General features: G+C 42.7%; 1 protein-coding gene across 8 annotated transcripts in view; it reads left to right on the top strand.

Annotated features, from left to right (window-relative positions):
- LOC144780983 (uncharacterized) overlaps positions 1-14,420 on the top strand; it is a 1,867,627-nt gene that overhangs the window by 70,222 nt on the left and 1,782,985 nt on the right. For all 8 annotated transcript variants that reach the window (XM_078659579.1, XM_078659581.1, XM_078659578.1 and 5 more), the window contains exon 2: positions 10,756-10,803. In XM_078659579.1, coding sequence (XP_078515705.1) covers positions 10,756-10,803 — 48 coding nt within the window. The remainder of the gene's footprint in view (positions 1-10,755; positions 10,804-14,420) is intronic.

Raw genomic sequence — 14,420 nt, 5'->3', positions numbered from 1 at the left:
CACATTGGAGTGCTTTAAAAATATTTGCGGGGAACTGCAATGCAAGACTCTATCTTGGTAAAAAAAGATGTAGATCAGATTATAGAAACCTTTGATGCGGCATCCAGAACAGGAGCCCTGAAATAAGCTGCATCAAAGACAACTGCGTGGGCAGTACAGTTGGAAGATATAAGTGTTCCACATGACATTAGAATAGTTAATGGTAACACCAGATCAAATTACCCTCCATGCCCAACTTTTTGAAGAGGATCTACAACCAGCAATGTTGATTATATATTGCTGGACCAGGTGTTATGGCCATTCTTGATAGAGATGACAATTGTCCTAAGACCGGATAGCGACCATCAAGCTTTAAGTGCAAAATTTGAAACAACTATGATTAGGAGCTCAAACCTGGCGCCTTTAACCCAATTGAGACAGTAAATAATAGGAGAAATATCCAGTGAGCAAAATTAGCATCAAGCCCTGCTATACAGAAACAAATATATGAAATACTTGTAGAGCCTTTTCCAAACTGGGCCCAACGGATACAGCAAACTTTGATTTTGTCACTGTGCATTGCCAGTTTATGGAAAAATTAAGGCCACTCTTTGTCGAAGACCGAAAGCGGGGGTGCCACCAAACAATGTTACCTAGCTGGTACAGTTGAAACTGCAGGTATGGTAAAAACTGCCTACTAGATGCTTTAAAAAAGGGTAATAAATTAGACATAGCCCTTGCAAGAAAAAATTACAAAATCACCTTGACCAAAGCTAAAGGAGCTAGGAAATGGAACAGTGGTCAGAGCTCACTAACGCACTTGATCACAAAAGCACAAAGGCTTTTTGGAAACTTGTGGCAGTAGGAAAGCAAACCATTGATAACCATCTAGAGGCTGTTATTCAGCAAGGTGATTCAGAAACTTTGGGGCTATTGATAGTGAGTGGGACCACAGAGAGAAACAGAACAAGAATAAGGTGAAGTATTGCAGGGCAGAGCAAGTAGTCCAAATCTCCCATGAGTGCAGTGAGGCTATAGCTCCCAGTGAGCCTACCTACTTCAACCTAAGTGAACTGAATCATGCGAAAAGGCTCCTAGATTAGATGGCATACCGGGTGATCTATAATTGTCACATCCTGATTTCTGGAGGCCAGATGTACGAGCATTTGAAATTGTGACTCGCAAATTGTGCTCGATTGTGAGTCACAATTTGCGAGTCACAATTTCAAATGTACAACAGTGTCTGAGACACTGATTGCGATTCCCAAAATGCGAGCCTCATTAATAGTCATGAGGCACTCGCAATTTGCGACCCCATTGAGAATGTCTGGCCGTCCCAGGGATGGTAGCCTGCTGGGCTCAGCAGACCTCCATGTCTGGTACTGCTTTTAAATAAAGCAGTTTTAAAAAAAAATGCAGTCCGTTTTCCTTAAAGAAAAATGGGATGCATTAAAAAAAAAAGAAACGCTTTTATTTCTTTTTTAAGTGCAGGTGGTGGTCCCTGGGACCACTGCCTGCCCCTAAAAAATATTTCCCCCTGCATTTGCAAAGGGGAAGGGGTCCCCAGGGGACCACTTCCCATTTGCGACTGCATTACCACCCTCTTGAAGAAGGCAGTAAATTGCAAGTGTTTTGCGACCGCAGTTGCGGTCGCAAAACATTTGTATGTGGCTTGTGAGTCACTATTAGAAAGGGAAGGTCCCTTTCTAAAAGCTAGTCAGAGAACACGATATTGTGAGTCGCAAATTATTTGCCACTCGCAAAATAGTGTTTATACATGGCCCAATCAGATTTAGCATGCGCAAACGTGTCACAAACCTGTTTGCGCATGGTAAATCTCGTCATATATCTGGGCTTGGATTCCCTACATTATTCATTTGGACCATGTTATAATGAAAGGTAGTAATATTCCATCCTCCTGGCATGGTCCTGCTATGATCCCTATATTTAAAAAGGGGAGGAGAGACATACCATCTAATTATAGACCTATCATAGTAAAAAAATCTTTTGTAGACAGTTAAACCAGATCTTAGAAGATACTCAGGCAGGGTTTAGGAAGAAAGTAAGTACTCTCAATGAGGTTTTTCACGTCCAGGTGCTGTGCTGGAAGTATGCCACCAGGACCATTTATATGTTAGGTCAGCTTTTGACTCAGTACCGAGAGATAACTTATGGAGGGTGTTGGATGCTTACGGGTTGCTGGTAGATCTTCTTTGGATCCTGAGAGTTCTCCATACAAATAGATATGCACAGGAGAGGTGGAACATGTGAGGTGATCTAACAGATAGGATTCCCATTAAATGGGGAGTTAAACAAGAATGCCTACTTCCTCCAAAACTATTCAGTCTTTATATCAATGGGGCACTCAAATGGGTATATGAAACAAAATATGATGCACCCAAATCTGCAGGAACATCAGTCTCAATCTTTAAGTTCATGGACGTTACCCTACTAATTTCACAAACTCCAATGGGTCCGCAGATGGAATTAGACTACTTTGGTGCTTTTTGTAAAAATAGAAGCTTATAAACAAATGCTTCAAAGACAACATTTGTGGGTATAAATCCTCACAGGTCCTTTAGTGGTAACATGTTGATTGAAGGCTCCCCGATAGAACAGGTACTACTTAGGTATAGTATTGACAAGTACTTTGATTTGTGATAGAGTAAAATAGCACTTAATAAGAGAGTATTCCTAATTAGATGGAAGCACAAGGTAACTGCAGGAGGCACAAGTTCACCAGCGCTTAAAATGTATAAAGCTATGAGGGTGGCGGCAGCACTCTATGGGGCAAAAATATGGGGGTATGCTGACGCAACTTCTCTTACATAAAAAGAGAAAAAATTCATCAGAGGCCTTCTTAACTTTCCAAGGAGTACTCCTCTTGTTCTTTTGAGATTATATTTAGCACCTAATCCTATTCATCTGGTGTTCCTCTTAAAGTTGTCGACCTACTGGGTTCGGGTATGGATAACGCCGGAGTTAACTGCTTATAGGGAGTCACTAGGAGTTTTAATTCCTTGCAACAGACATGTTTGTACCCCGTGGCTGAAATATGTTAAGAAGCAGTGAGAATAGCTGAAATTGGGCAAATTGTGGAATACCCTTGCAGAAGTCGCTAAATGTGTAAAACAAGAGTATTGAAAATGAATATTGGGAAAATGTTATGCTCCGAATCAGGTCTGAGCACAAAGAGGGAAGCTCCACAGGCCAGTTCCTGAGTCACAAATGCTTACCTAAATTTGACATGGACATGAATAGAACCTATATCCCAGTGGCGTAATGTCTCTATGTGCAGTTTAGAAGTGTTACACTACTGATGGAGCGATAATTTCTTCTGGTAATTTCTCAATGCAAAACCCTCATGCTACCTTTAATTTACCACTGAAAAGGTGTTGGGCCCTTTACACCATGTATTACCTTCAGGAGATTTAAATAAACCTGAACAGTCAAAAATGCAATTAATATTTAAGCCAATGAAGAGAGTTCTTGAGTATTTTAAAGGGTTTTATTTTTTAGTCAAAAGTTAATTTTTCTCTGACCCTTTATTCATTAGTAAAATATCAATCAGGTTACAGAATTTGGAAAACAGGAAAAACAGCATTAATACAGAACATATTACAGTCTGCATATAAGCATTACATGTAGGAAAGAAAATGTGGCGCAAAATGTCAGTCAAAACTCTTAAGGAGTTTCTAAGAAAAAAGTCTTGCAAGGCTAATCAATAATTAAATAGTTTGCAAAAATCTCCCATTAAGAGAAATAAATGCATAAGTCAAATAAATCTTTTCAGACCTAATTAATTAGTCAAAACATAAACTTAAAGTTTAGCATCTAAATCTAAAAAAACATTTTTATCTGTTGCTGCTCTTCTGCATCTCTGCCACTCTGATAGGAGCTGCTCCTTGAAAACACCTCTCCTTCACCAGACCTTAAAGGAATGTGGCCTGGTGCCAAAATATGACATGCTAGGACTCTCAGAAAAAAACATGAGTAAGGGAACCCTCTATCTCCTCGGACGCAATCTTTACCCCTAGCAATCACTTCCCGCGACGTTCTCGTACCTAACCCATATGAATGAAGAAGACAGAAGAAGAATATCTTTATTGTTTAAGTTAATTAAAACCATAACAATTTCATAATACAAATATAAGGTCAATATAAAATATTTAAAAAGAATGATATGATTTTTTTTTCTAAAAAGCATGAACCCACTTATAAATTAAACATTATCTTAGTAAACAACTGCAATGTCTTTCTCATTATGCCAATTTAAAATTTGTCTCATAATACAGTAAAAATGTCATTATTTTGCAAGCCAGCTGAGGGTCAGAGGGTCAGTCGTGCCAAGTCCTTTAATTATTGCCCCTCTACATGTTCGAATACCTTTGTCATTAAATGCCTTTTTCAGTAATCGCATACGTTGCATTTTTAAATTAGGACAAACGCATATTAGATGGATGCTGTCTTGCCAGGCTTCCCCACATAAGCCACAAGATTTGGTGCCACTATATTTCCATAATGGTTGCTCCACTCTGCTTGGCAATACTCCAAATCTAGATGCCATTAATTTGAGTTTTAAGTGCGGCGAGTATGTTGCACCGAGGTATTCCGCCGGTCGAAGTGTAGTATATGATTGGAGAACCATCCATCCGTGCGATCTTTTTGCTAAGGTGGCTTTGTCTGCCAATAATGATTGCAGTTTTGATGACTTATTTGCTAAGCCACGGAAAATTGGAAATGACGGGTTCTTAGACCACAACTCCTTCATCTTCGTAGCATCTAATGCCTTTTTTAAGTATTTACCGTAACTTGAATGTGGATCCTCCTGGGCTTGCCACAGGGCATCATTTAGCAGATTGGATCTATTTTGCCATAGTTTATACCAAGTTTTAATTATCGCATATTGTCTACCAATGTCCTGCTTGATTAGGCCAAATTCAAGTCGGACCTGTGCCGGGGCTGCTGACTGTGGTAGCCTGAAAACTTTTTTGCATGCCTTTGTCTGTATTGAATCTAAGATTTTGACATCTTTCCCATTTAGCGCTATGCTCACGTATGTGATTGACGGTAGGAGTTTTGCGGCCATCACAGAGATTAAAGGTGAGAATGACGGGCCGTGTAGCTTCTTCGCAATAGCACAAAAGGCATAAATATTTCCGTTTCCTTTTTTCCCAGAGATTGAATCTGTGGTTGGAAGTTCAGACTTTTGTCAATATATACCCCTAAGTACTTATAGGTTTTTACTAGTTCAAGGCGCTTTTCTCCTAATTTAAATTGATACTGTAGTCGTGGGCTGTTCGTGAACGACATCGTTTTTGTTTTTGTCTCATTGATCTCTAGTGCATTGGTGTTGGCAAACAGCAAAAGTTCGTTAAGTGCCCTTTGAAGCCCTACACGGGTCAGACTAAACAGAACTATATCGTCGGCATATGAAAGATGCGTTATTGGTAATCTTCCCAGCCGTGGTGGGTGAGCATTTGCTTGATCCAATCGAGGTGAAAGGTCGGCCATAAAAAGATTGAATAGATGGGGGGCTAATACACAGCCTTGTTTTAATCCAATCTCCGTTGGTATTTTTTTTGATAATTTGGTACCATTCATTAGTTTTACACGGACCCATGAATGAAGCAGAGCCTAAGCCAAAAGCCAAAATGAGCAAAAAAAGCCAACCACGCCTCCAAAGAGGCCATTATTTATACTCTAATTCTTGGCAGACTTCACAAAAATGTTGCATCTTCAGGAAAACTTGTACGTGATTGGTCAGCCATGATGGCATGAGGTCTCACTATCCTGACTCATTCTAAAATCCTGACTATACCAGCTTTAACAAAAGAAGCATAAATGAGTAAATACATTTTATAAGTTTGCAAAATTTGCTAGGAAAAATGTTTTTATCCTTTCTTTTTCCTTCTTTCCACAGCGCAGGCTAGAAGGATACTTTAGCTAACTGGTACATTGGCACAATCACAAGAATGTTCAAAGTTCAAAGTGGCCTTGACTCCTTCCGCGGTTTGAGTCAAGCTGGTGTCTGTGCATGCTCTCTTCTCTTTAATGCAAGTCATAGCCTTGCTGGATTCACAGGCAGCCATTTAATGGTAGGCCCAAAAACAAAACAGACACAAAAGAGAATATTAATATCATGTAAATCAGCCCATTATGTTTCCCTCCCTCATACTAATACCCCTTATAAATGTTTACCTAACCAAGCTATTAGTTTAAAGCAGCTTTTATGATTGGTTATGTACAATATGCAAAAATGTGCAATGTACAACATGGCATTTTTATGCTTTAGTGTATATTTTAAAAACACACACAGTTAATACAGTGCACACAGTTAATACCGCGCACACAGCAACATGCTTTAATGTTTTAGATAGCTTTTCATACAAAAAAGCATTTAGCCCCATGCGTAGTGTTTGGTGCATTGTTAATTCACACACATTATAAAAAGAGGTGTTTTAAACTAAACTTGTTTATCAAAATATGCAATAAGTCACAGTCTCTTAAGACAAAAATAGTGAATTTAAATTACAATGGATGAGCTGGGAAGAGAGAAACACATTCTATTAATCTTTAAAGCTAAAAAGGCCACTTTTCTCTACGCTGCAAAAACACGTTAATTCAGCAAAAGCATTTCAGACTGACTAGGCCTCATTTTTCTTTTTTTTCATGTGCCATGTTTTTAACTTGCACCAAAATGGGCGTGGCAATTTAAATGCAGACTGTCTGAAGCACAAAACAGGTATATCTCCAGTACACTGTCCTTTCTGTCTGCAGATAGAAGAAACAGAAGAACATTTCCTCCTATTATGTCCTAGATACAACATGCTGTGCAAGAAATGAAAAATAGCAGTTTGCAAGGTAGAGGGCATATGGCATTATTGGGAGACGCTAAGAAGTGAACTAAAGGCAAGTATAGTTCTTTGCAGTGGCGATATACTTACAGAGGGTCTGGGCTTGTAGACAGAAGGGGCTATCTGGTGGGAATTTGTAACCTACAACAAAAGGAGAAGGTATTAATCCTCCAGGGATATAGAGCAACCTTTATGGATCTTGTAGAATAGCTGGATGTTATAGGCTATTATTTACAGATTAGTTGAATATATTCATGCGTTGATTGTTTTATTTGGTCTTAATTCATTGACTGTGGAAATGTTACAGTGGCATGTGATCTAGGTTCCTGAAAACCACTGATTGACATTTCAACAACATGGCATACACTGTTAGACCACTTTCAGACTTTTTAGAGGTTTATGTTGTTAATGTTTTTTTGAACCTGATCATGTTGGGATAGTTAGATCCTTGATGCTTTCACATGTGATATTATATTTGTGTAATAATGTCTATAATTTTAAAATGTAATTATTTGAACTTTGCACTTTAATGGTCATTTGACCAAAATAAAATATATATATATATTTTTAAAACACTCACATCTCATTTAGTGGATTTTTGACTTAAGCCACAGATAGGTGAGTGTTCTTTTCTACACTGAACCTCTGGTACAGCTTCCTCGTGCCCGATGCCAGTTTATCATTATTATATACATATGTCTTTGACTCATTGGTAATTTTGGAAAATTAACCCCTTCCTTGAAGATAATATTGTGAATACTTGGTGATCCTTGCTGCTGGTTCCATTCTGAGCTGAAGGAATCCTGTGGTTCCCAGGCACAGTATACATTGTCACATAGTGGTGAGCGTTGCATGTCCCACTTGGTCACATGCGCATTCCTTGTGCATTGCAGACCAGGAACTAATGATTTACAATTTATCCCACAGGGAATACCACATTTTTGAATAATGTTCCCCTCATTTAAAGAACTTTGTGTGGATACTGGTTGATCCTTTGCTGTGGGTTCCATCCTAGGTTGGAGAAGTCCCGTTCACAAATAATCTTGTTGCAGCTAGATGAATCACCATGGAATCCTCCTTATGTTTTTAATTATTTTTATCACGCAACACACATCATTCTTACATGAGGCTTTGTTTCCCTGTACAGGCTGTCCTTAATTTACTAGTCCAGAGGAAGACTTGCAGTGATTGTGTCCACTAACACAGACACACAGGGTCGAAACGTCAACAACAATCTTACTGGTCCATGTGCTTCGTCAACCATTTTTAATGAAACTACTGATGATATTGGCTGTATGTTGTGCCAGTTGATACACAAAGGAAGGACATCTCTTTAACCCGTTAGTTGCTGCCGTTGGCCAACGGCCGTCGCGAGCACTACCTTGGTAGTGCTGCGCACGTCCGTTGGCCGATGCAGCCCACCCACATTATAGAACCCCCACACTGCGGCGAAATTATCGCTGCAGTAAACAGGTTAATTGTTACCTGTGCATTTTTTGTATTGTGTTCTGTCAAGTACTTTTTGCACTTTATTGCACCTTTTCGGCCAAGTCAAGTTGTTTATTATTTCTGTGTTCATGACAGCCACATAAAAAGAAAATGACAGCCAACGAAAATAGTGCATACTATTTTGGTATTTGGTATATGTTTTTGAATACACAAAATAATTAATGGTTGTGTTGTGTATTGTCTAGCCTTGTTCTTTAATTGTATTATGAGAGTGTTAAATATTGTTTGGATATAGGCCCACACTCCTCTGTTGTTCCAGACCATGCATTGATCTGTATACATTGGCGATATATTTTAGACACCAATTATTCACGCGAAATGATTGCGATTCTCGACAGAACTTATTGTATTCTATATCATTATATACCCAGGTTCAGAGGGACATAGGGCAAACCCCATTATATTTGACAGGAAAGCCAGACTCACTCACTCACAATAGTATTTTAATTCCATATGTCTAGTTAGCACATTATGAGCAGTTTTATTTAATCCAGTAACTGTTTATTACTAACTGGTAGTTAATGGAGGACAGTTAATTATGTGCAAGCATCATAAATCAACACAAGAATCTGTTATGCCCATTTAGCGGTTCATTCAAAGTTTTCATTATGCCCACCTACAACATTGTTGCCGCTTTCAAGTATGCACGTTGAACACAACCAAAATGGATTGTTCCTACATCAGGAAGGATTTTGCTGCTTAGGGCTAGGGTGTCCTTTAAGAATATTTTATATTCTCAGGACAGCGGTTCTCTCTGCACAAACTTACATGTCTAGAAATGACTATTTACTTTCATCACTTCCCTCTTTTCAGTAGTGCTGACATTATTTTACAATAGAGCAATAGTAAATGGTCATCTCTATAACAAAAAGGGGATACGTTGTTGAAGTGATTTAAGTGTGCATACTTCAGAAAACTACAGTTACAAATGCCTCCTCTAATACAAGTTAACAGAGGCGAAGGGATTACAAAGGAATTATGAGTACCATTTCCTAGGGACTTATAATTAAATAATGAAATGTGCCAATTGTGTGTATTATAGTATTAACATGTTTGGAAGGGAGAGGAAAGGCATTTTACGACTGGTTAGCAGGGAAAGGTGCACAGAGTCCTAATGACAACTAAACCAAATACAGCAAAAATCAGGGAAGTGAATGTGAAAAGTCTTGGGGACTACCACTCAAGAAGTGGTCAGGTCTAACACCCACCCTAGATTTGTGGCAAGGGAAAAGAGCAACCCTTTCTCTGTGCATGCACGCAGAAAACCAGTTCTGGAGGAAGCTCCTCTCCCACTGGGATTGGTGCTGGGCTGACTAGCAGAACAAAGGAAGGGCCAGGCTGGTGTTAGTTATATCTTCCTGTGACATGGTGGGAGTAAGTTCATACCTCATAAATGGGCTATTCAGGTCCTAGGTGAAAGATGGAAGCTCATGTAAATGAACTTCTAGAGGCTTTAGTCAAGTAATAGATACCACAAATTAAGTTTGTATTTTTTTCGTAGGCCAAGATAAATTATTAAATTTTAATAATACATCCCAGTGCTTTCCTATAGAAAAGTTAACCCTGAAAATGGCTTTTGGAGCCTTGCACCCTGCCTTATGGGAATTTAGGCAAACAGAAGGAGCAACATTAATATTTAAAAGGAAGATTGTGGGCATGTCAAAAGAGGTAATATTGATAGGTTGAATCTTTAGCTTTAAAAGTGTGAAGACATGGCTTAGTAGCAGTCCTGCAGTTAGGTTGCATTGTCAATGTAGCTGGTGGCATTAGATGTTTCAATCTACTAGTGACATTTAACTTACCATCCCTTGGTAAACGTTATACCATATATTAGGGACTTACCGGAAAGTTAAGTATTCAAATTAGGAGTATGGCAAATTTCCATATGTTGTTGGGATCAGAGCACATCAGCCCAAAGAAAATTGGATGATAAAGCAAAAAGAGGCATTATTTTTAAAATGACCACACCACATTACTGCTTTACTGTGCTAGTTCTATTGTACCCTTTATCTTCCACACTCCACTGTCAAATGAGCTCCAGAATAAAATACGTTGATCCTGCAGTCGAATTCCCTAACATTACTTTTCTCACAATAGCAAACAATATGATACTATGTCACCACATCCACACACCGATCACCACTCACCATTGTGACTCAGCATCCCTACACTATATCTCTAACACAGTAACTCTGTCCCATACAGGTTTGTCACCCCAACAAAAGTTCTTCCTTCTCTCCCCCATCTATCACACTATGCACCGTTATTACTTCACTATCTACTCACAGAAACAGAAAGTGTATTCACACAACTACACATCATATTTACTATAAATATGTCTGACCTAACAACACAGCAAGAGTTGTTTTGGGATATTGTAAGTACTTTCTAACTCTCTGTTTTATGCTAGGATGGACCTGAGACTGGCCAGCCAATAGGAGAGCCCCCAACTGAAAAAGTAAGTGCGTGTAACATGCAGAAGACTTTGTTGTAACAGGATTAAGTGTATAAGATTGTTTTAAAGTTCCTTCTCATGTCTGTCTATATTCCTCAGTTTTTTTGTCCATAAACCCAACAAAGTATATTTCCACTTGGAATTTCTTGTTCATGTAGCACTTTGTACTTCTTGCAGGACTGATTCACCTAGTGATTCATGTCATACTCTTGTCTAATGTTTCATTTCTGGTCCGTTGTGACTATGTCCGTTTTTAACTCACCTTGGGTTAACAGTATGTACTGGTGACCACAATTGTTAGTGGTTAGAGCATGGGTACTCATAGAACGGTCTGCGGGCCGCCAGCGCCCCAGCAAGCCTTTCTGGATGGCCCGCAGACCTTGCAGACACCTGTGTTTAAAAAAATAAAATAAATTGTGTTAGCAAATGCGGCCGCAGCAGCGCAGACTCAGAGACTCTACTCTGTGGGGGCCTGGCGATTCCAGTGATTGTCAGAGGGTAGCTGCAGGGGTGCTAACAGGTAAAATACAACAAAGCCTCATTAGCATGCAAATGGTCTTTTAAAGACCTGTGAAGTACTCAAGTGCGGCTGTGTGTATGTGTGCTGGGGAAGCTGTCTCAGCCCGGCAGAGGGCTGACCCACACACAGGGTGAGATGAGAGAGGGTGAGTGAGGGAGAGGGAGACAGAGGGGGGGGGAGGGAGGCAGGGTGACAGAGAGAGGTGACAGAAGGAGGGAGGGTAATGGAGGGAGACAGAGGGAGGGGGAGGAAGGGAGACAGAGGGAGGTAGAGTGAGAGAGACTGAGGGATAGGGAGGGAGACAGAGGGAGGGTGAGAGGCAGGGATGGAGACAGAGGGAGGGAGAGAGACAGAAGGAGGGAGGGAGAAAGAGGGAGGGAGGAGACAGAGGGAGGGAGAGGAAGGTAGACTGAGAGAGACAGAGAGAGGGAGGCAGAGAGGGAGGAAGACAGAGGGAGAGGGAGACAGGGAGGGAGACAGAGGGAGGGAGGGAGAGGGGGAGACTGGGAGGGGGACAGAGGGACGGAGAGGGAGGGAGACAGAGGGAGGGAGAGACAGGGAGGGAGACAGAGGGAGAGAGAGAGGCAGGGAGGGAAACTGAGGGAGAAGACAGAGAGGGATACAGAGGGAGGGAGACAGAGGGGGACGGAGACAGAGAGAAGGAGACAGAGCAAGAAACAAAGGGAGGAGGGCGACAGAGGGAGACAGACAGAGGAAGGAGGGCAACAGGGGGAGGAAGGCTACAGAGGAGGGAGGGAGACAGAGTGAGGGAGACAGAGGGAGGGAGACAGAGGGACGGAGAGAGAGTGGGAGACAGAGGGAGGGAGACAGAGAGGGAGGGAGACAGAGAGAGTGGGAGACAGATAGAGTGGGAGACAGAGAGGGAGGGAGACAAAGGGAGGGAGACAGAGAGAGTGGGAGACATAGAGTGGGAGACAGAGAGGGAGGGAGACAGAGGGAGGGAGACAGAGTGGGAGACAGAGAGGGAGGGAGACAGAGAGAGAGGGAGACAGAGAGGGAGACAGAGGGAGGGAGACAGAGGGAGGGAGACAGAGGGAGGGAGACAGAGAGAGGGAGGCAGAGAGGGAGGATGGGTGACAGAGGGAGACAGACAGATGGAGGAGGGAGACAGAGGGAGGGAGATAGAGGGAGAGAGAGAGAGTGGGAGACAGAGAAGGAGGGAGACAGAGGGCCTGGAGACAGAGGGAGACAGAGACGGAGGGAGACAGAGGGAGGGAGACAAAGAGGGAGACAGATGGAGCGAGACAGAGGGAGGGAGACAGAGAGAGTGGGAGACAGAAAGGGAGGAAGACAGGGAGGGAGACAGAGGGGAGCGACAGAGTGGGAGACAGAGAGGGAGGGGGACAGAGAGGGACGGATAGAGTGGGAGACAGAGAGGGAGGGAGACAGAGAGGGAGGGAGACAGAGAGAGTGGGAGACAGATAGAGTGGGAGACAGAGAGGGAGAGAGACAGAGGGAGGGAGACAGAAGGGGGAGACAGAGGGAGGGAGACAGAGAAGGCAGGAGACAGAGAGGGAGACAGAGGGAGGGAGACAGAGGGAGGGAGACAGAGGGAGACAGAGAGAGGGAGAGACAGAGAGGGAGACAGAGGGAGGAGGGCGACAGAGGGAGACAGACAGAGGGAGGAGGGAGACAGAGGGAGTGAGAAAGAGGGAGGAAGACAGAGGGAGGGAGACAGAGGGAGGCAGAGAGAGTGGGAGACAGAGAGGGAGGGAGACAGAGGGACGGAGACAGAGGTAGGGAGAGAGAGTGGGGGACAGAGAGGGAGGGAGGGAGACAGAGAGGGAGGGAGACAGAGAGAGTGTTATGTTATGTTATGTTAAATTTAATTTATACAGCGCACGTACGCCCGTGGGCTTCATGGCGCTATCGAAACTTTTGGGAACTACAACACAACAGCACAACAACATGAGAGTCAGAAAACTAATCTAAGGATATGCCTGTCTGAAAAGCCAGGTCTTAAAGGCGTGTCTAAAGTTGAGGAGACTATCGCTTTGTCTCAAGGAGGAAAGCAGAGAGTTCCACAAAGAGGCGGCCAAGAACTGAAACGAGCTACCACCTTGACGCTTCCTCCTAACTAAGGGGATAGTTAACAGATCTTTGTGAGCAGATCTAAGATTGCGTGAAGGGGTATATTTAGACACCAGGTTGATCATAAATTTGGGGCCTTTCCCCTGTAAAGCCTTGAATATAATGCAACCGGTTTTAAATATAGCTCTCTGACCTATTGGTAACCAGTGAAGGTTGGCTAGTCCTGACCTGATAGATTGCCATTTGGGTAAATTATAGATAAGCCTAGCTGCCTGATTTTGGACATACTGTAATCTTTTCAGTTGCCCAGCTGGGAGTCCTAGGTACAGACTGTTAGAATAATCTAGGCGGGACAAGACTAGGGCAATGACTGCTTGAATGAGGGCAGAGTGGGTCAACAAATGAGAAATTTTCTTAATCTTCCGCAGTTGGAAAAAACTAGAGGATACAACCGTTCCAATCTGGGCTTTAAGAGATAAATCGTTGCTAAGAGTAACCCCTAGACTCTTGACAGTGAGAGACAGAGAGGGAGGGAGACAGATAGGAAGGGAGACAGAGAGGGAGGGAGACAGATAGGAAGGGAGACAGAGAGGGAGAGAGACAGAGGGAGGAAGACAGAGGGAGGGAGACAGAGAGGGAGACAGAGGGAGGGTGACAGAGGGAGACAGGCAGAGGGAGGAGGGTGACAGAGGGAAGAGGGTGACAGAGGAGGGAGGGAGAAAGAGGGAGGGAGAGAGAGGGAGGGAGACAGAGAGGGAGGGAGACAGAGAGAGTGGGAGACATATAGAGTGGGAGACAGAGAGGGAGGGAGACAGAGGGAGGGAGACAGAGGGGGACGGAGACAGAGAGAAGGAGACAGAGCAAGAGACAAAGAGAGGAGGGCGACAGAGGGAGACAGACAGAGGAAGGAAGGCGACAGAGGGAGGAGCGCGACAGAGGAGGGAGGGAGACAGAGGGAGGGAGACAGAGGGACAGAGAGAGAGTGGGAGAGAGAGAGAGGTAGACAGAGAGGGAGGGAGACAGAGAGAGTGGGAGACAGATAGAGTGG

This window comes from Lissotriton helveticus, chromosome 9, assembly GCF_964261635.1.
Source record: "Lissotriton helveticus chromosome 9, aLisHel1.1, whole genome shotgun sequence".
Lineage (NCBI taxonomy): Eukaryota > Metazoa > Chordata > Amphibia > Caudata > Salamandridae > Lissotriton > Lissotriton helveticus.
Note: the sequence above shows the minus strand (reverse complement) of the source record. Positions and strands in the feature narration are given on the sequence as shown.